A 20,938-nucleotide genomic window follows, 5' to 3' on the forward strand; every position below is an offset into this window, starting at 1 on the left:
TACTCCACTTCCTGCAGGACCTACAGCAGCTGATAAGTATTGGAAGACTGGAGGTTTTTAAATAGAAGTAAATTACAAATCTATATACATTTTTGAAACCAGTTGATTTGAAAGAAAAATATTTTCACCAGAGTGCCCCTTTAAAGATGGACTAAAAAGAAAAAAATCAATGCCCAAACTTCAAGTTTAGAAGGCACAATTCAAGCAGTGGTAGGTAAGAATCTACAGCTTTAATTTTTTATGCAGGACAATGCTCCCCTGCATGCCTTGACGTACTCCACTGTATAGCTGTATAAGCCCAAAAGATAAAAGATTGACATGGACCTCTTCCTCACCTAACAATTCATTCTATACTTGAAACACAGAAAACTGAGAGCGGTTTACTGTAAACAGTGTTCCTATTCGGCTGTGCCTGCACTCTGTGATGCTGGGAAGGTTAATCACAGCGCGGTCACCCGGCATCACAGAGTGCAGTGACAGCCGGCTAGGGACACTTGTTTACATGAGCTGTCTTTTGAGGGGGGAGGAGGAAAAGATAGAGAGAAAAGCTCATACACAGTTTTCAGTTTCTTCAGCAGAAAGCGACAGTTCTAGGACAGGGGATAGTTAAACACATATTTTACCTGACTGAAATAACATTCTGGATTGGCCGACAGTATTGTTGTTTAGTAACTAAATGGATCCTCAGAAATACAACTTTAATTATTGTGCACACGATATAGTATACAGATAGGACACCATTCATGAGAGATCATGCTAAAAATTGTGTATTAGATTTCTGGCACCAGCTTTGCAAAGTTCTAGCTAATAACATAGCACCATCTAGTGGCCACAAGTTGAAAAGTCATGTGGAAGGCACTAATCAACAAGCGGAATGTAGAAAAATAATTGGAATGATGATACCTTGTTTGTTCTTCAAGGGAATCTTTTCTCTTTTTTTAAGATAATTATTTCTTCCTGTGGATCCTTCTGCTATCAATGATTTTTCAACCTTTATAACTAGATTATGCTTGTATCACTTAGTATTTTGTGGGGTTGGGCGCACACACCCATGTTTAAAAACACATCTTACTTCCCCCCTCCGGGATGTGACACACTGACAAATGCAAGGGATACTTGGTTCCCGGGTGAGCTTCCATAGACTTAGATGTCTATGTAATATGAAACGTTATAGTTCTATCTCTGCTTGCTGTCAGTGAATGCAGGCATATGTACCAGTCTTTTGTGTCTCAGCTCTGTATATTGTAAGTGTTATGGATGTTTTTTTCATTCACAGTCAGCGAGCAGTGATCTAAACCTACACTACACCTCCCCGGTAAACAGATGCCCGTTATACAGAACATAGCTACACCATGCGCGCGTCAGCTCTGCTACATCTTCAGCTAGTATGGAATACATACTGGAGTGATGTGATGCAGTCCTGTGTTTACTGTGCAATAGTAATGACAGCAGTGGGCAGGAAAGAAAGCTAAGGGGGCGAGTACACAAACGGGCCAATCAGGGAGATGCATGATGGGAAATGCAGTTTCCTGGCCGACGCCATCTTGGATATAGATCGGCTTTTAGAAAAACTTGCAACTCAGGAATGGCAGCAGCTAGAAAGACAGGAGACGGCTTAAAATACTCAGGGGGACTTGGTAAGACCAGCTAGATTTGGGAGCATTTCATTGTTCTGCTCTTAGGTGGATAAGTCTTTAATATACCGCTTTTTTACATAATACAAATGTATATCTAAGCAATAATTTGACGCCTGGCTTCTTTACCATTACCTTGTGAATACTGGGACGGTGTCAGGTGCCATCACTTGTGCACATAGTCCTGCCTCACCTGTCTGGTCCTCTACATGCAGTTACCATCCCCACCCTGCTGGCTCACCTATGTAAGAACAGGAGGGTAGAAGTGCAAGACACAGCATAGACTTTATTTAAGAAACTGATATACAGTTGAAATTTCTAATAACAAGTCCTCTAGACAGTAAACTCCGGTTCTGTTGTGACAGAAGAAAGTTTTAAGAACTTATACAAATGTTTTTTGTTTTTTTTTATTTCCGCTATCTGGGATTCTCCTCCTACTTTTGCTTCACTGAGTATTCCGGATATTAATATTTAATATTTTACAGTCTGGGCATTAAAGAAATAATAAAAAAAAATAATGAAATCTGATCAGAACAAGACGGGTAATACAGGCCCCAGGGGAGGGGAAGGGAACCTTGGCTCTCCAGCTGTTGCAAAACTACAACTCCCATCATGCCTGGACAGCCAAAGCTAAAGCTTTGGCTGTCCAGGCATGATGGGAGTTGTAGTTTTGCAACAGCTGGAGAGCAAAGGCTCCCTACACCCCGGCCCTAGGGGAAGGAAGGTGGCAAGACGATAACTAAAACGGCGACAGAGGAGAAACAGCAGACGTCGCCTCTTCTATAAACAGACAAAGTGCAAAGTTCATGCAGAGATCGGCACAAACATTAAAACGTACAGAGGAACTGCAGATGATGCTTAGGTTTTATTAAAATTAAAACAAAAAAATAATAATTGATGTCATGATATAGTGACGAACAGAACTGTATGGAGTCCACCATTCTTTAATATAAACATTCTGGTTCCAAATGAATTTTAGTTGATGGGAGATGAATAATAAAAAATAAAAACTCAGACTGGGGGGGGGGGGGGGGAGGGGGCGCAAATATGAGGCAGAAACTTAGCAATTCATCTTTTCTGTAACATTTATGAGACTTAAATAGGCGGGGCTTTCAGTTTTTTTTTTTCCTTTAAAATGGCACTTTTCTTACAAACCAATGAGCTTAAAACAAAAAAAATATATATATTATATTATATATTTTTGCACAGATGCGGATGTTAAGTTGAATGCCCCCTAAAAAGGAAGAACAGAAAAAGAAAAGAACAAAAAAAAAACCTGCAAAATGCAGAAAACCACATTTAGGCTCTATTACATTTACAAATACATACATAAATATATTACATACACCAGCAAACCAAAAATAAAGCGGGTAAGTGTCGCACTACGGACGTGTTCGCGGACTGCTCCCGCACAGGTATTTTGGCTGATCACAGTTGTCTTTTCTGTAAAGTATTCAAATTAATGGTGGGGTCCAGGAATGCGCAGTAGCATACTCCTCCTCTGGGCTGCCGGGAAATGCCTCAGTTTGTCCAGTATGGGGAACTGGTGTAGGCCGTCTTGTTTGCCTGAGTCTTCTGCTGCATGGAGTTTGGTTGGCTGCGTTGGCCGGATCCACCCTGGAGGGAAAAATAAATAGGAAAAGTAAACTTTTTTTTTTAAGTGTAGAAGCACACATACTGTATCCGCAGCGGATTTCAAACTGCAAGTTCCCAGCAAAATCTGCTACAGATAACTTCCCAGTCAGTTTCAATGTAATTACATACTTGCAGCGGGATTGTCATGTAAATGCCGCTTTCAGGGGGCAGTGGGTTACGGGGGCCGGAATTTACATACCAGTAGCTGAATGACAATGCCGCAGCGAGTATCTAAATCACATTGAGACTGACAGAGAAAATACCCACAGTGGATTTCGCTGCGAACTTGCAATGTGAAATCCGCTGCGGATAGGGTAGACCTGACACCAAGACAATGCTATATAATCTATCGGCATCATGTTACTGGGCAGGAAGAGCTGAGCGGATTGATATATATGTTTGTGGGGAAAAAAAAAATCAGTATAACTATTTGATATAAATCCTTGCTTATTCTGTGATAGGGAGTCACTTAATGGACTGGACTCTTTAGCATGGAAACAGATTTCAATCAATAAATTACAAGTTAGGGCCAGTTCACACAGAGTAAAAAAAAAAAAAAAAAAAAAAGAGGCAGAATTCCGCCACGGAACTCTCCGCCAGCCTCGGTGTCATACAGCCAGTCTAGGAGAGGGCTCGCACGCCTCCTCGCTCAAAGAATTGACATATCAATTCTTTGAGCAGAGAGGTGTGGAGAGAGGAGGCGGAGCAGTCTCCTTGACGACCTGTATGACACGGAGGCTGGCGGGATTCCACCGCGGAGGGGTCCCTTGTGGAATTCTGCCTCTTTTACTCTGTGTGAACTGGCCCTTATACTGAATCTTTTCCCATAAAGACATATAGAACAGTAGGAGCTGAGTGGATTTATATAACATGATGGCGATAGCTTAGGTAGCTTTTTTATGGTGACAGGTTCCCTTTAAGGTGGAATGTAAACGTCTGCATGTAGAAGAGGTGTAGAGACCGAGCGCAATGCATATTATGCTCAGTCTGGATTTCCTCTGCATTTTTCTAGCACTGCAATGCCTCTCCCTGCACAGCACAGCAGGAACAGTATGAGTACAGTGCGGGCCACAGTTATAGCAGAATGTGAGGTGTCTAGCAAGTACTGGAGCATTCTGATCATTAGTTTCTTTCATGGTACCCACCTGTCCATCCTGCTGGAGATGGTGATGTAGCAGCTGGGAGTGAGGCTGTTGATGAGCAGGTAGAATATGCAGGAAAGGGGCTGGCGCGTAACCTGCAGCGGCTCCAGGGTTTAAGGGCCCAGTTGATCCAAGGGCAGAAGGGAGACTGAAGGGAGGTGGCGTAGCTGCATGGAATCCCTGCTTGTCAAACGTCTGCGGGACACAATGACAAATGGCATTAGTCTTATGGTCAATTATCTACATATCCCACGTTCCCATGTACATGTCAGTAGCACTCACCTGTGTCTTATTATAGACTGAGCCGCTGATATCGGGCACTCCGGTGTTACTAGAGCTCACAGACACACCTGCAGAGGAAAAACATGGTCAATACATAAGGGTTTATTGTAAGAAACCCAACGGATGCTATAAGATCTATACATTAGCATATTACTGTATTTCTGCTGCATATTCTCCATTAATCTGCCCTATGTGACTAAAACCTTAAAGGGGTGTCCCAGGCTCACAAAAACAAGTCCATATTTTCCCCAGAAACAGCACCACTCTTGGATGTGGGAGTTGCAGCTCAGTCCCACTGAAGTGAATGAAGCTGAATTGTAATACCACATACAACCTGAAGACAGGCGTGGTGTTGTTTTTGCAAGTAAGTAGCTGTGCTTTTTCTAATCCTGCATAACCCCTTCAACCTATTGTACAGCAGCTACTAACCTTTGCCTGGTCCAGCACCTGCAGACTTGCTTTGTGCCTGAGCGGACCCACTGTAACCACCTTTGCTGTAATCGGCAGCTGTCGTTCCCTGGGCCAGGTCATCGTAACCTGCAGGAAAATGGACTAATCACATACACACGATGTGGTGGGATCAGTAAGAAACACAAGTCAGGGCCAGAAGAATGATGGATGGTTACCTGCACTGTAGCTGTGCTGACCGTATCCTCCGGCCTGTTGAAAGGGTGTGGAGGCTGCGTTTAGATTTACCCCATGTTGCTTGGCCGATGCAGGAGGTACCTAATGGGAAAATTACAATAAATACGTGACCCCAGGTTTGTAGTGATGCTTTTCTGTGACTTTACATCCACAATTATACTGAACTTGCATTGTGCACATTAAATGAAGCTTTATGCATTTGTTTTGCCCAAATTGCACATTAAAAGGGGTTCTCCAGCGCTACAAAAACATGGCCACTTTCTTCCAGAGACAGCCCCCACTCTTGTCTCCAGATTGGTCAGGGTTTTTGTTGCTCAGTTCCATTGAAGTGAATGAAGCTTAATTGCAAACTGCACCTTAAATGGAAACAAGTGTCATGTTGTCTCTGAAAGAAAGTGGCCATGTTTTTGTAGCACTGGATAACCCCTTTAAGAAGCTTCTGCCATATACATGAGGAGGGTGAGATAGCCTGTACTTACAAACATGGTGGGGCCGTACTGGAAAGCACTTGGCACTCCTGGTACTCCAGCATAATAAGGTAATCCGGTGTAGCTGTAGCCAGGCGGGAGCGTGGGGTTCAGGAACGGCTGCTGAGCCGTGTGGTGCGTTTGCGTCTGATTCTGCTGAGGTTGGGCTAATGTTGTGGCGGGCGCCGGAGAAGCGGAGTCACCACGACCAAACTTTGCTACATCACCTGAAATGCAAAAACGGAAAGGTATAGAGTGTGGACCAGAAAGAAGTCAGATACAGACATCCTATACATAATCAATTTACAGATACAATTCTAAGGGGTAGGAAGGTCAGGGATGCCACCGATGTTACTACGATCAGACAAATATTCAAATAGTTACAGTGCCCCCTACAGGATAAAACATTGGGCTGCCTTTGGCTACTTTACAAAGGATTTGCCAAGTGATAAACCTTTATGGACAGTAGTACAATCTGGAAGAGAAGCAGGCACATAGGGGCTGGATACTGGTACAAGTAAAAGACATATATAGAAAACATTTTATAAGCAGAGAAACGTCCAAACTTTGGACGTTTAGAGGAAGCACACTTGAATGTCAATTCACTACTTTACACAACACATAATATGTATATGAACAGGAGACAGGACAGTCAGGGCAATAAATCATTCTGTGTTTAGTTACCTGAGTATGGGTTGCTTGCAAGTCCTCCATCTCTACCAGTAAGCGTTGCTGGGGCAGGGAATGTAATTCCATAGTAATCCTATAAACAAAGCAGACTATGCTCAGTACATGCTGGAAATATTTATATGGATGCCCCATCAATACAACCCGAGAACGTAGCAATAAGTATGTTCATGTTGTAGAGGGTTGTGCTCTCCGCAGCATTACTCACCATTGGCAATCTGGATTGAAGCATTTGGAGATCATCATATCCATAGATCTGCTTAAAAGTAACAAAACAGGATTATAACCAAGCATAGAAATAATAGGAAGAGGTCACTTAATATAACCTGAAAAACCTTATTTCCAACAAACTCTTCACTCATACACATTGCCACCACCATATACCCAAATCAGTCTACAGGCCACAAAAGTGCACGCTACATCTAATGTCACTTGTTACGACACAACGACTGGGCTTACTGGGTATGCAGGCAAGAGACCTCCAGGTCCTACTATGTACTGATTGTGTAACAAAGGAGGAACACCCTGCGGCAGGTTGGGGGGAGCTTTTCCTGGAAAATTACAAAAAAAAAATATATATATATATGAATATGTATTGCACGAGTAGCCGACTGTAATAATACAAAGAAATGCTGGGTCACTACACCCTTCATTTGTGTTTGTCTCCATTTTGCTGGACTCATCATGGTAACATCCTCCTACCTGAAGAGACCAGCGGAGCAGTCCGGGTGGATGCAGCAGCTGTTGGCACACTGACACTGGGAACGCTCAGGCCCAGGCTGTTTGTAGTGTTCATACTGCTGGCCAGGCTGACAACAGAAGAGGTGGTGCTTGTCGCCGATGTGGGGGCCGTAGAGAAGGTTGTGCTGGGCTGGAGGGACACTGTGTTTTCCACACTTGTATGCTATAAGAGAGAAGGGGGAATCTTGGTTGTCTGGAATTGTATCTTATAGCATAGATGGTGAGGTTTGTCACTAAACTAAACAGGAATGGAAGAACTTACCGTGTGGGAAACTGCAGAGGACAATACAGATGCTGCAGGAAGGCTGTTCTGGTGCCCAGACAAAGTGCTAGGAAAAGGATAATGGAAACTACATTACAACGATAATCCGCAGCAATGCGAAATGCCACGTCAACAGTCGGCAAAAGACTCAGCAAGAGAGATCTCCACACGGGAACTCGGATATGTGCTTGGTTTACCATCACCGTCTGCCGGCTCTTACTCCGAGACTAGCTTCATGGTGTCGTACCTGCTGAGTTGGGACAGAGAGCTGCTTGAAAGGTCGCTGGGCTGCGGTAAGCTTGAGAGTGAAACAGCGGACGTGTGCTGCTGAGACACTGCTGGAAGGAGAGAGGAGGCGGTGGAGGCCGGGATGGACATAGACACAACAGAAGACAGGTTCAGCGAATTGTCAGACTTCACGGATGGTACAGAAGAAGTCGCTGTAAAGACAAGAAAAACATACGCTTTGATGAAGCGCGATTAAGCTTGAAACGTTCGTTGCCTACTCTTTGTATTGTCTCTTGTGAATATGGCCTAATAAAGATACGTGGATAAAGCAGCAAGTGCCGCATTGCCCTATTTATGATATTATTGTACATACGACATTGGCGTTCACTTTTTTTTCACAGAAAAATTTCCTGTCAGTTTGCATAAGTACCTGACAGCTACGAAAAACATGTCATCAGTCCATGCAAAACATCAAGCCTGTAGAAGAAAATACGTAGGGATTCCCCCCCCCCCCCCCCCCCCCTCATTTCTTGCACTCTATACTTCCTACTAACAAATCGACTGTAAAAAGATACTGAAGAGAATTAGATGGTCGGCTTTCCTTCACCCATTTTCATAGTGGATTAACAAGTCACATGATGGTGAGGTGGACACGTGCCAGCCGCCTGCTATGGTAACAGCTCTGCATGTGTAAACAGGAGACTAATGTGATGACAACCTGGAAGGAGGAAACAGTGACCTAATGCAAAGCAGACACTGCAGAACACACTTAGGTCGTGTCCAATCAGATTTCCCGCTCACTCTGCTGAGCTCAGACAAGGTTTCCTTTAACATGGCAGATTTTTGCCTGCACACCTTTGCCACCTTTTGCTTGTGGTCTAACGCCAGAGACGCTAAAATATGGTTCCTTCCCTTCACAGTCACCGTACCAGTTCTCCACAGGCTTACAGTTGTACAAAACAAAGGCCGTAGAATTTGATAAAAACTGTAAGGCCACGTCCACACTTGCAACTTTCGGTTACCAATGCAAAATACTGAGGGCCTTATTACGCGGGACGATTATCGTTCGAAAAATCGTTAGATCGTTCAGATTTGAACGATAATCGTTTAGTGTAATAGCAGACAACGATTAAAAGACCAATGAGAAATCGTTACGTCGTTTGATAGAATTTGGACCTATTTTTATCGTTGAGCATTCGCTAATCGTTTGGATGGAATAAGACGTAGTCCAGTTGTTCACAGTAGCGACGACAAGATGACCGCAAGAACCATCATAAGTAACAATCATCTTTCCGTGTAATTGGGTGAACGATTTCAGGTCGTTCGCCATATCGGTCCTTTGAGATCGTTTATCGACGAAAAATCGCTTTGTGTAATAGTTCCCTGAGAATACTACAGTGCAAAGTGACCTAAAAAGTGTACTCCGGTGAAGAAAAAAAGTTATACAGATTTGTAATTTACTTTTTTAACAATCTCAGGTTTTCCAGTACTTATCAGCTGTTGTATGCCTTGTCAGCAGTGCTCTCTTCTGCCACCTCTGTCCATGTCAGGAACTGTCCAGAGTAGGAGAGATTTTCTATGGGGATCTGCTGCTGTTCGGAACAGTTCCTGACATGGACAGAGGTGGCAGCAGAGAGCATTGTTTCAGACTGGAGAGAATACATCATTTCCTGCAGGACATACAGCAGCTGATAAGTAGTGAAAGGCTGGAAGTGTGTACTTTTAAGAAGTACTTAAAGCAAACTTCTGGCATGTCATCTGGGTGCTAAGACGCATATGCAAGCGATAAAATGAAAACGCAAAAGCGCTTAGCTGCAGGCACTGTGCCAGTTAATTTTAGTGATCATTGGGGGTCTCAGGGCCTTCAGCCGCACTGATAAGCTTATGTTATGTCATAATTTTTTAGGCCTAGGACTGAACCTCAGTTTCTATGTAAAAGGTGCTCTTCTTAGAAAGTGTCTCTGTATTATAAACAGTTGCTTATAGTCACAGTTTTGGAACTGGTTCAGAGTACCAGGCAAAAACAAATTAGACATTAAGAAGTTGGCAGCGTCTCCAGTGACATGTGCCAACTGCATGCTGAGGTATTTATAAAGGAGTTAGACGATTCGCTAAGAATCAAGAGGGGATGACGTCAGTCTGGGGATAGGCACAAGACTCAGCAAGTTGTTGTCCGCACAATAAGTAGGATATGTGCTTGGAAAAAAACATCATTGTCTTGTTGTGCGGCGCTGCCCTGGTAGCTGAGGCACACTCCTGGGCAGGGCTGGGATATATAATAAAGGCTGTAAGAGACGTCTCAATGACTCACGTCTCAGATTTTTGAATAGGTCATAAGGATGGTCCTGAAAACTGTACTTACTGTTCAGAGACACTTGTGCCCGAATTCCATTGTGTCCATTCTAGAAACAAAAGAGAAAAAAAAAAGTTCAGTACAAAGACCAAAGCTAAAATCCAAAAGGGTTAAACACAACTTTGTCAGTAGATTTATGCTGCTTAGACCACGGGCAGCATGAGATCCCAATAGACTCATTCATTACTAACATATTAAAAAAAAAAAAAAAAAAAACACCCTGTAAAGGGCCAGGGAGGCGGCCTTCTCTGGCTTTCTCCCCACCCAGCTCGATAAATGGGTCTTCTCCCATCAGTTTGTTTAGGGACAGCCCAGTCAATCAAGCAGAGTTGGGGGAGGGAAAAAAAATGAAGAACACCGTCTACTTGACACCCTGCAGAGTGTTAGAGTAAAACTTGTTTGTTAACAATGAGGGAACCTCTTGTGATTTCATGCTGCCCGTGTTTCGGAGACCATAAGTCTGACTGGCCATTCTTTAATCTATGTGTAGAAGTCATGTGCAGTATACAAGAAAAGTGTATGGGAAACTTAAAGTGTAAAACAATTTTTTGACATGTCAAAAGTTTTGACCAGTCTGAGTATTCAGACCCATACCGATCGGGAGAGGGAGCGCTGCAGTGTGGTTTACTCCCATCTATGTGTTAGAAAATGAGAGTCGTGCTCATAATGCAAGTCTACGGATCTTCACGCTTTCTTACACAGGGCGGGGAGACAATTCGCTGCAGCTGGGTCCTCTCGCGGCTCGTTTTCCTGATCAATATGGGTTTGAACACTCAGACCCAGACTGATCAAAACTTTTGACATGCCTCTATAACACATAAGTTTTTTTTTTTTTTTAAACGACAGTGACACTTAAAGCCTTCCAGAAGATTCACAACACTTTGGGACATAAAAAGTCACAAGAGTTCAGGGTCTGGGTGCTGAAACCCCCACCTAGTACTTAAAGGGGAAGAAGAGTTTAGCTGAGCGCTTTGGTCAGTACACCAGTCAGCTCATGCCTCTTAGGAGAATCTATAATGACATAGCTGATCACAGGTAAGGGGGTAACAGCTTCCTAAAACCAGGTATAGTGACACACGGATCCCTTATAATGCTAATACCCAGCACAATATATCAATAGGCATAGGACCAATGCACAATACTCAGACCACAGACTTTGTAAATAAACATTCCGCTATTTTTGTTGTACTCTTGCTGAGCTCATGGTTTATTAGCAATGTTCTCTGAATCTATAAACTGCATCATAAATGAGGAGCTTACAGTGACGGGTACCACCTCAGAGGCTGACATGGAGCTTTGGTATCCTATTCTGTTGTGCACAGACGTCTGGTCGTAAGAGGAAGAGGAGGAAGAGGAGATGGTGACTGGACTGGTGCTCTGCTGCGTAGAGTTGCTGTGGCTGGAAGTGGTGATTACTGGCGAGGTGTAGCTTGGCTCCTGCACAGTACTTGATATTGGCAGAGAGGTATTCAAGGAGTCACTAGGAAGACAAAATGAGGAAGAGTATTAACACCTAGCACATTAAGCAACAGTTTGTACTGAACAAATGGAGAGAACAGTCACATTTATCATGTCTGGAGGCCATTAGGCCAGGTACTAGCTGGCAATGGTAGCTCACTGGAACACAAATTTTCAAAGTATGGTTTGCATTAAAGGGGTATTCTGGTTAATTTTTACTATATGGCTGGGCATGAACGGTTTTAACATAATAAAGTAAACTTACCTCCCGGGCTCCAGCGCCACAATCCTGATGCTCCGTCCCGTTCTGCAACTTCCTGGTTACATCACAGCACATTGCAGGTCCGTCCAGCCAGTCAGCGGCAGCAGTGGAGTCCTGGCTCAGTCACAGATTGGCTAGGCTTCACCGCCCCAGCATGTGAAAGAGCCAAAATAGGGGAGGGAGCAGTAGGATTGCGGTGGCTGCGCTGGAGCCAGGAAGGTGAAGTTTACCTTATTATGTTAAAATAGCCCAGAAAACCTCTTTGATGCAAAGCAAAAAGTTAGTTTTTAGTTCTGTGAATAATGAATGGTCCGTTCATTTAATGGCACTAAAAAAACCTTCCTCACCTTATGCTTTTTGAGTACAAGTTGTTTGGTGTTTGACTTGCATTTTCAGGACTTGCGTTTGAGCCAAACTCAGGCAAAGAGGGCTCCGACCCAAACTCTAGGGCTCCAAACTGAACATTTAATCCTGTGACGTCGGCGGATCCTGGCATCTCTACGGCTGACGAGGGAATCTTGAGAGGAAATGACAAGGTTGCACATGTTAATCCTGAGAGCACCAGTTGTGGCCACAGCCAAGGAATTCAATCTGCAAAACCTATGCTGCTCTGACCTCGAGTCACATACTATATAACAGACTCCAGAGCTGCATTCACAAATCCTGTTCCTGTGCCCTAAGCTCATTTGTTTTGCTACACACAATACTTACCGTGTTCTAAATACAGATAAAAGGAGAGCTTTGAGCCCTCCTCCTACGCAAAAGCATTTACGATAACACTAAGCAACTAGGATGCCGATATACCGGACACCAATACTAAAATTTTATACTTGGGGAAGGAAAAAGTTTTATAGGAATCCAGCAGTGTCCTTTAATTGCAAATCTGAAGTTAGTCTGCATTCATGGCTCAGTTACAATGAACACATCTAGCGGGGACATCCTTACTAGGTTATGGCTTGCACAATAAAAATTACACATAAAAAAAACTAAAAACAACACAGTTGGATAAGTTGCGGTACAACAATACAGTAACAGTAGTAGCCAAGGACTTGCCCAAGTGAGTTACTTCCAATATTGCAAACAGATTCCCAGTGGGAAATCTGTGTGCGACATGAAAGGAGAACATCCTTGAATATAATATGGCTTTGTATATTTACTAACCAGGCTACATGCCATGACGGTTATTTTACAGAACAGAGTAGTCAAACTTGAAGCCCTTCAGCCATTGCAAAACTACAATTCCTATCATGCCTGGACAGCTGGAGGGCCGCAAGTTGAACACCTTTGTCATAGAAGCACCGTATGATAAAATGTAATCAACCTCCTTAGTTAAACTTTATACACATGTATTTCTTTTAACCCTACTATGTAACCAGATCACTCAGAATAGTTGCTCTCCACATACAGAATTCAGATATGTGCTTGGAAAGAAAGACATCATTGTGATCTGATGGAATTTACTAGAAAAACTTTATACGGCTAAATGGACATAACTATAGAATAGAACAGGCTGGAGAAACGTTTATAAAGTAAGAAAGTGATAAAGGGAAAACATTTTTTAAATAAAACAAACCATGCACTGACCAATGAATTGTAGCCTGAAGGAAAAAAAGGACTGCTCCTCGGGATGCTGACCTTTGAAGTGGGTGGTATCCTCCGTTTCTGGGGCTTTATGTGTTTCTGCTGCTGGGTCTGTTGTACGGACATTGCCTGGGAGTCCAGGGACAGGTTGGGGAGCTGAATCATTTTACTGACGTTGGCAGAGCTGTCCACTGGAGACGTCTCCCGCAGTTTGACCTGTGAGGAGAAGCTCTCCAGGCCAGGAGGGGGCGCCGAGACGGGCTGTATTTGATGCTGCTGCCGCTGGGCGAGCTGACTCAGCACAGGTGAGGGCTCCGGCTGCGATTTGAAATCTGCATTAGGAAAAGAAAAAAATGTTTAATATAGACATCCGATTTATTGAGAAGTTAAAGTACATGTATACAGATTTTTTTTTTTCTTTAAGCTTATACATTTTATATCTATCTTTGGCATCTTCTGTCAACTGGACCACAGAGAAAACAGTTTGCCAAGGAGAGGGTGTGTGTGTGCGCATATATAATATATATATATATATATATATATATATATATATATATATATATATATATATATATATATATATATGCAAAAAACTTGGGCTGGGTCCGCGGAAACCACAACAATGGATGCACAGTCCTCCCAGGGTACGGCTCTGACCCCCAACGTTTATGTAGAAAAGAAGGAGATTGAGGACAGCATCATCTTCCAAAACACGTGCTAAGTCTTTATTGTGCCAGTTCGCATAATATAGTGCAACGTTTCAGCTCTATTTCTTGAGCCTTTTTCAAGCATGCTTGAAAAAGGCTCAAGAAATAGAGCTGAAACGTTGCACTATATTATGCGAACTGGCACAATAAAGACTTAGCACGTGTTTTGGAAGATGATGCTGTCCTCAATCTCCTTCTTTTCTCTCTCTCTCTCTATATCTATATCTATATCTATATCTATATATATATATTATACACACACACTCTCTAAAAAGTGGTATTAAAGTGTACCTGTCATTTGTAAAAAGCTTTGATATGTCACAGAGACATGTCAAAAGTTTTGACCAGTGTGGTTCAGAGTTTTCACACCTGTAGCAATCATAAGAATGAGCTGGGAGAAGACTGCGCTAAGTGTGGTCCTCTCCTGGCTCTGTGTCATGTAAGTCAGGCTAAGAATGTAAGTCTATGGAGTCAGACTCTCTTCTCACACAGAGGTGCGGCATGGTCTTTTCCTATCTCGATCAGATCGGGTGTGAACACTCAGACCCGGACTGATCAAAAGTTTTGACACGTCTCTATGACATATCAAAAGTTTTAACAAACAGTGACACTTTAACCATGCAACAACAGCAATCATGTGCATTAATTCAATCTCATGAACACATGTCTACACAAGGCAGTCTCTCTGCATGAGCATTAGACAATATAGTCATTGCACTACATTTCCCCTGCCGTGTACAGCAACAGATTACAAGTAAAATGGCCTTGTGCCTGTAGTCACAGCAAACTACTGCATAGAGAAGCTGAAGACATTCACTGTCTAGCTTCCTGCGAGGCAGCTTTAAATTAAAGTAAATGATGGAGGCAAACTGCAAGAGGAAGTCTAGTGCAGAGGGAATGCTTGTCATTCTCAAAAAGCTCAGCCATGGGAAATGTCGGCCATATGACAAGATCCCGGTATAAATAGTCCTGTGTTTACATGCTCCAACCCAGTTACCACATTGGTCAGGGAACACAACGCCCCCAAATCTGTAGATAGAAAACACAGCAAACTTTGTTGCTCTGACCTTGAGTCACATACTATATCACAGACTCCAGAGCTGCATTCACAACTCTGTTATTGTTGAGTGTCAACAATTCCTCCAACAACTTTGTACATATAATATGCACAAGCCAAAAAGACAGAAATGGCTGCACATCGCACCCATGGCTGACACGAAAGCCTATTCAGCTACATTTAAAACCAACATCAGAAGTTAGTATATAATTTGGCCAAACCATATTGCCTCATGTACCACGTGCAGGTCTTCTGATACACATGGTGCACGTGGTACATGAGGCAATATGGTTTGGCCAAATTATATACTAACTTCTGATGTTGGTTTTAAATGTAGCTGAATAAGCTTTTGTGTCAGCCATGGGTGCGATGTGCAGCCATTTCTGTCTTTTTGGCTTGTGCATACTTTGTACATATAATGTTGCAGGACATGGCAAGAAGATACCTCCCTGAACACAAAATGAGTAATATAGTATATGTAAGGCGAGTGCAGAACTAGATGACTAAACTCCAGGACAAGAGACCCCCTTGTGCACTGCATTAAAAGGCACTGCCGTAAGGACAGTCACCATCATCCATGTTGACAAAGACAACAACCACCACCACCACAGTATACTCAAAACATACAACTCTTGGTGTCCAAAAATGTTATGTGATATCCAGATCACTCAGCAGTATAGCTCTCCACAGACACAATTCAGATATGTGCTTGGAAAATGAACATCATTGTGTACTGGATAGACCAACTTCTTATGTTCCAGAGGGGACTAAAAACTGGAAGCCAGGACGGCCAACATTTTTAAGGTCTTGTGCAGAACTGTTCCTTCTGGCCAGACACTGGGCATGGAAATGCTGCTGCGCACTAGGTAGAACAGTTGACTCATGAAGGGGCTGTCAGTCACTCGGTATAGGACATCGCTATTAGACCATCAGGGGTCCAACTCCTAGCAGCGCCAACAATCAGATAGCTGAAGAGGCCACTGTATTCAAGCGAGTGCCATGGGTTACTCTGGAGAAAACCCTTCTTTTTCCAATTAGAAAGTTATATAGATTTAAAACTAACTTCTATTTGAAAATCTCCAGTCTTACTGCAAGACATCCAGTGCTTATATGCTGCTGTAAGTGGTGTATTCTTTCCAGTCTGAGACAGCGCTCTCTGCTGCCACCTCTGTCCATGTCAGGAACTGTCCAGAGCAGGAAAGGTTTTCTATGAGGATTTGCTGCTGCTCTGGACAGTTCCTGACATGGTGGTAGGTGGCAGCAGAGAGCACTGTGTCATACTGGAGAGACTACACTACTACAGGACATACAGCAGCTGATAAGTACTCTGAAGCTTGAGATTTTTAAATAGAATTACAAAACTGTATAACTTTCGGTTACCAGTTGCTACCCCTTTAAAGTTTACAAGGGCTTGAAGCCACATAACCTTACCTTCAGTAGAAGCAGGACAAAGTACAGCAGCATTGCCCCATTCCATTTATACGGCTGGACAACCCTTTTAAATAAAAGCAAAAAAAAAAAATAATAATAATGTGCTGCTTGTTCTTACCAAACTGAGCCAAGACCGATGGCTGTGGCACAGGCTTTATATCCCACGAGGAGGAGGGACTTGTGGTGCTGCCACTTTGTTGAGTGCTTTGGGTTGTAAGTTGACCAAGACCCGGATTCTTCAGCTGTTCCAGTATCTGGGAGCCAGCAGAATTTGTCAGTTTTGATGACCCAATCTCACCAAACCCAGATCCTAGGACAGAAGACTACACAAAATATAAAAAGAGAGAGAGTTACGCAGTTACACAAAGTCAGCAGGGTTTATAAACATGTGCGTTTTCTGTTAAAAAGACTAAATTAAAGGGGTTATCCAGCCCCACAAAAAGCCTCTTCCTTCCAGAGACAGCACTACTTGTCTCCAGTTTGGGTGCAGGTTTTGCAACTTAATTCCAATAAAGATCTTAAAGTGTCACTGCGTTTTTTTTTTTGTTTTTTTTTTTTTGCAGAAATCAATAGTACAGGTAATTTTAAGAAACTTTGTAATTGGGTTTATTAGCTGAAAAATGCATTTCCCCACCTGTCTTCATGGTTTTCTATGGAGAGGAGAGGGGTGGAGGGAGATGAGGCACCAAAACAGGACAACAAAAGTTAATTTACAGCTACATCACCGGGCTCTCTCCTCTGAAGTCAGCACTGACCTCTGAATACCGGCTTTCACACAGGTCCCGCTGTGTAATCCTTTGCTCTCTGCTGCTGACTAATCTCCCTTCTCCCATCTCAATATAGTTTACACAGGGTCCGACTCATGATTTCCTGATAATGAGCAGTGAATGAGAGAAAGGAGGAGGGGGGACCTGGGGAAAGTCTTTTTGAATGCAGATAATGGCAGATTTGCCTAATAAACCCAACTACAAAGTTTCTTAAAAATCGCCTGGACTATTGATTTCTGCAAAGAAAAAAAAATGAAACGACAGTGACACTTTAATTGCAAATGTTACCTGAACTGGAGACAAGAGTGGTGCTGTCTCTGGAAGAAAGTGGGCATGTTTTTGCTGCGCTGGAGAACCCCTTTAAAAAAAAAAAGGAAGAAGTGACCTACCAGACTGGGCGGAGTGAAGCTGTTGATGGCGCTGGAGCTGCTGGGTGCAGACGTGATCTGAGAGCTGTGCTGAGAATTTGTGAATACCAGCGCCTGCCCAAAGTTTTGCTGCTGAGATGACTCGAACCCTACGGAACCCGGCTCGTTGTTCTGCTGGGGTTTCTGGAGTAGGGCAACCAAGTCAATGCTAAAAAAACAACAAAAAAAAACAACACATAAACAACAAAATTAGGAATCTAACATAATATGGATATGTGCTCAATACTCTAACTATGAACAAGGAGAGATAACCTGACCCACCTTTGCCCAGGTGTAATGTGGTTTTCTGTGGGAACAGAAGATGCAGTGAAGACCTTGGTTTCAGAAAGCTGCGGGGGAGCAGAGATCTATATTAATATATAAAAATTCAGTTTGTTTTAACATTTCTTGCCATGCTTTACATCCTGTATTACACTTCAGAGCTGCAATCGCTATTCTGCTTCAGCAGTCACTTTCTACATACATTACTTTATCTATGGTGATCCTGAGTTACATCATTGTTATACTCCAGAGCTACAATCACTGTTCTGCCATTTGCTATTGGTAACATACAATAAGACACCACTCTAAAATGAAACACCTTGTAGGGGTACAGTTAGTTTTTTCTATAATACATTACTGTATTGACTGAAATTACTGTTGATGACTGAAATTACAGCTGTGAAGCTTGAAAGCCGTAACCCAGGATCAGCCTAAGACTGGGGCGGGGAACCTTCGGCCCTCCAGCTGTTGCAAAACTACAATTCCCATCATGCTTTGGCTGTCCAGGCATGATGGGAATTGTAGTTTTACAACAGCTGGAGGACCGAAGGTTCCCCATCCCTGGCCTAAGATGCATCTATCCATACATATTCTGTAAAGTGTTATCAAATAACTGCAACCCTGAGAGAAAAGTATTGTAACCTAACCAAAAACACAAGGAAAAAAAACAAAACGTAAAATAGCAAAACAGCACTTACATCCTCATTCCAGTCTTCCGCTGTCCACTCTTCGATAGAATTTCTCCATGCTCCTTGTAAAAAGCAGTAAAAACCCTAAGTAATGCATGGTACATACAAGGCCCGAACTGCACAGACACACACAAAGGGAAGGAATTGTCACTTCCTGCTAAATCTCCCATTTAAAGGGGTACTCCAGCTAAATGCTTTTTCTTTCAAAACAACTGTTTTCAGAAAGTTATATTGATTTGTAAATTTTAAAATCTCAAGTCTTCCAGCACTTTTCAGCTGCTGTATGTCCTGCAGGAAAAGATGTATTTTTTCCAGTCTGACACAGTGCTCTCTGCTGCCACCTCTGTCCATGTCAGGAACTGTTAAGAGCAGCAGAAAAATACACATAGAAAACCTCTCCTGCTCTGGGCAGTTCCTGACATGGACAGAGGTGGCAGCAGAGAGCACTGTGTCAGACTTGAAAGAAAACACTACTTTCTGCAGGACATACAGCAGCTGATAAGTACTGGAAGGCTTGATATTTTTACGTAGAATTAAAAATGTATATAATTTTGATACCAGTTCATTTGAAAGAAAAAGATTTTCACCAGAGTACCCCTTTAAAGGGACAATATCATGCAAAATGTCTCACACAACACAAGCAGACATATCAGATCTAATGGTAAGAAAACATGAATTAAAAAAGAGGTTAAACCCCACTTACCAGTGCCATCATCTCCATCATTCTGGCCTGTCTCCCACACCTCTGGTTTTACACCAAAGCCATCATTAGTGCTGGGTTCTGTGTAGTCTGCAGGATTGAAGGTCCTGGAAGAAATAACAGACTTATTCTTAGTACCGCAGCAATAATGTCAGCCATTCACGTTACAGTGTACACCGTACTTACCCCATGCCCTGTGCTGAAAACCTTCCTGCTCCCCTACCTCGCCCACGACCCCCAAATCCTGTAAAGGAAAAGATATTGGCAATAGTATGGCTATAGTATACAGCGTTTATGTCAAAGAGGAGCGCTGATGGCCCTGAGCCACATACACGTGCATTAAAGGAGCTGAACAGAGCCAGTCTATACTCAATAAAGAAACTTTAAATTTTAAACTTTAAAGTGTCACTGTCATTTCATTTTATTTTTTTGCAGAAATCAATAGTCCAGGCGATTTTAAGAAACGTTGTAATTGGGCTTATTAGTCAAATATGCCATTATCTGCTTTCAAAAAGCCTTTCCCCAGGACCCCCACCCCTCCTTTCTCTCATCCACTGCTCATCATCAGGAAATCTCAACTCTTTTACATCAGTCGGGCCCTGTGTAACCTATGGAGAGGGGAGTGGGGAGAAGGGAGATTAGTCTCCGGCAGAGAGCAGGGAACAAAGGATTACACAGCGGGAGCTGTATGAAAGCCGGTATTCAGAGGTCAGTGCTTTCCTCCCCACAGAAAATCATGAAGACAAGGTGCAGAGCTTCAAACTGCTTTTTCATGATAAAAATGCATTTTTCGGCTAATAAACCCAATTACAAAGTTTCTTAAAATCGCCTGTACTTAAAAAAAATAAAAAAATAAACTGCAATGACAGTTTAAATGCCAAGCAGTCCTATACAAAGAATCACAGTTGCTATACAAGTCATATAAAAAGGATCAAGTTTTCTGTAACCTGGACACCACCACAGGATAGGGGATAAGTATGAGATTTGGGGGGGGGTGTCGATATTAGTGTCTGTAGATCCGCACACTGGCTTCTTTGTTCTGATTGGAGCCGTGAGTCAGCATGTGATCCACGCAAAAAAAAAAAACCTGATGGAAAGTGACAAAGCAGTAAAGCAAAAATGACTACCTCTTCCACGCCCACGTCTCCCACGATCAGAAGGTCTGTCCCCAGGGCCGTTGTCTACTCCATTTTCTTCTGCCCTAACTGCATGAAAGAAACCTTATTAGACTGTTGACAGTACAATCCTATATCACAGAACCATTGTAATGGGCAACGTACACTCTCTACCACGACTTCCTCCTCGGCCACGTCTGCTGGATGTCCCACGGCCGTGGCTTGTTTCTCTGTCTCCCCTCTTCTCCCTGTTTTCTTTGTTTTCAGAGCTCTCTTTTCCAATGCTCTTCTTTTTGCCCCCAACAGTCTCCCAGGATGTCTATAAAAAGGACAGCAAAAATTACACTTATGCGACATAAAGGTGAACCACAAGGGAAAACTGACGGTGGTCAAAGATGGACGAGTC

General features: G+C 42.9%; 1 protein-coding gene and 4 non-coding genes across 21 annotated transcripts in view; all 5 read right to left on the reverse strand.

The window, feature by feature from the left end:
* Nucleotides 1-2,486: 2,486 nt before the first annotated feature.
* UBAP2 (ubiquitin associated protein 2) overlaps nt 2,487-20,938 on the reverse strand; it is a 41,881-nt gene continuing 23,429 nt past the window's right edge. For 5 of the 17 annotated variants that reach the window (XM_069963290.1, XM_069963280.1, XM_069963275.1 and 2 more), the window contains exons 5-28: nt 20,698-20,851; nt 20,545-20,622; nt 19,604-19,661; nt 19,421-19,524; nt 18,727-18,779; nt 18,029-18,114; nt 17,729-17,915; nt 16,691-16,895; nt 13,381-13,709; nt 12,144-12,313; nt 11,337-11,556; nt 10,086-10,125; nt 7,743-7,935; nt 7,496-7,562; nt 7,195-7,396; nt 6,952-7,043; nt 6,701-6,751; nt 6,490-6,568; nt 5,818-6,032; nt 5,320-5,419; nt 5,123-5,245; nt 4,694-4,761; nt 4,415-4,606; nt 2,487-3,251 (exon numbers count right to left, since the gene is read on the reverse strand). In XM_069963290.1, coding sequence (XP_069819391.1) covers nt 3,156-3,251; nt 4,415-4,606; nt 4,694-4,761; nt 5,123-5,245; nt 5,320-5,419; nt 5,818-6,032; nt 6,490-6,568; nt 6,701-6,751; nt 6,952-7,043; nt 7,195-7,396; nt 7,496-7,562; nt 7,743-7,935; nt 10,086-10,125; nt 11,337-11,556; nt 12,144-12,313; nt 13,381-13,709; nt 16,691-16,895; nt 17,729-17,915; nt 18,029-18,114; nt 18,727-18,779; nt 19,421-19,524; nt 19,604-19,661; nt 20,545-20,622; nt 20,698-20,851 — 3,162 coding nt within the window. In that variant the 3' untranslated portion in view covers nt 2,487-3,155. The remainder of the gene's footprint in view (nt 3,252-4,414; nt 4,607-4,693; nt 4,762-5,122; nt 5,246-5,319; nt 5,420-5,817; nt 6,033-6,489; nt 6,569-6,700; nt 6,752-6,951; nt 7,044-7,194; nt 7,397-7,495; nt 7,563-7,742; nt 7,936-10,085; nt 10,126-11,336; nt 11,557-12,143; nt 12,314-13,380; nt 13,710-16,690; nt 16,896-17,728; nt 17,916-18,028; nt 18,115-18,726; nt 18,780-19,420; nt 19,525-19,603; nt 19,662-20,544; nt 20,623-20,697; nt 20,852-20,938) is intronic. The other 12 variants (XM_069963285.1, XM_069963278.1, XM_069963288.1 and 9 more) reach the window with 12 other exon arrangements.
* On the reverse strand, nt 4,208-4,334 carry LOC138787726 (small nucleolar RNA SNORA55). Its single transcript, XR_011362461.1, has one exon. It is a non-coding gene; the product is annotated as a small nucleolar RNA SNORA55 (small nucleolar RNA).
* LOC138787743 (small nucleolar RNA SNORD121A) lies at nt 9,873-9,950 on the reverse strand. The gene has a single exon (XR_011362475.1). It is a non-coding gene; the product is annotated as a small nucleolar RNA SNORD121A (small nucleolar RNA).
* LOC138787739 (small nucleolar RNA SNORD121A) lies at nt 13,167-13,249 on the reverse strand. Its single transcript, XR_011362473.1, has one exon. It is a non-coding gene; the product is annotated as a small nucleolar RNA SNORD121A (small nucleolar RNA).
* Nucleotides 15,799-15,880, reverse strand: LOC138787742 (small nucleolar RNA SNORD121A). The gene has a single exon (XR_011362474.1). It is a non-coding gene; the product is annotated as a small nucleolar RNA SNORD121A (small nucleolar RNA).

The sequence above is a fragment of the Dendropsophus ebraccatus genome, chromosome 3 (genome assembly GCF_027789765.1).
Source record: "Dendropsophus ebraccatus isolate aDenEbr1 chromosome 3, aDenEbr1.pat, whole genome shotgun sequence".
NCBI classification, from domain to species: domain Eukaryota; kingdom Metazoa; phylum Chordata; class Amphibia; order Anura; family Hylidae; genus Dendropsophus; species Dendropsophus ebraccatus.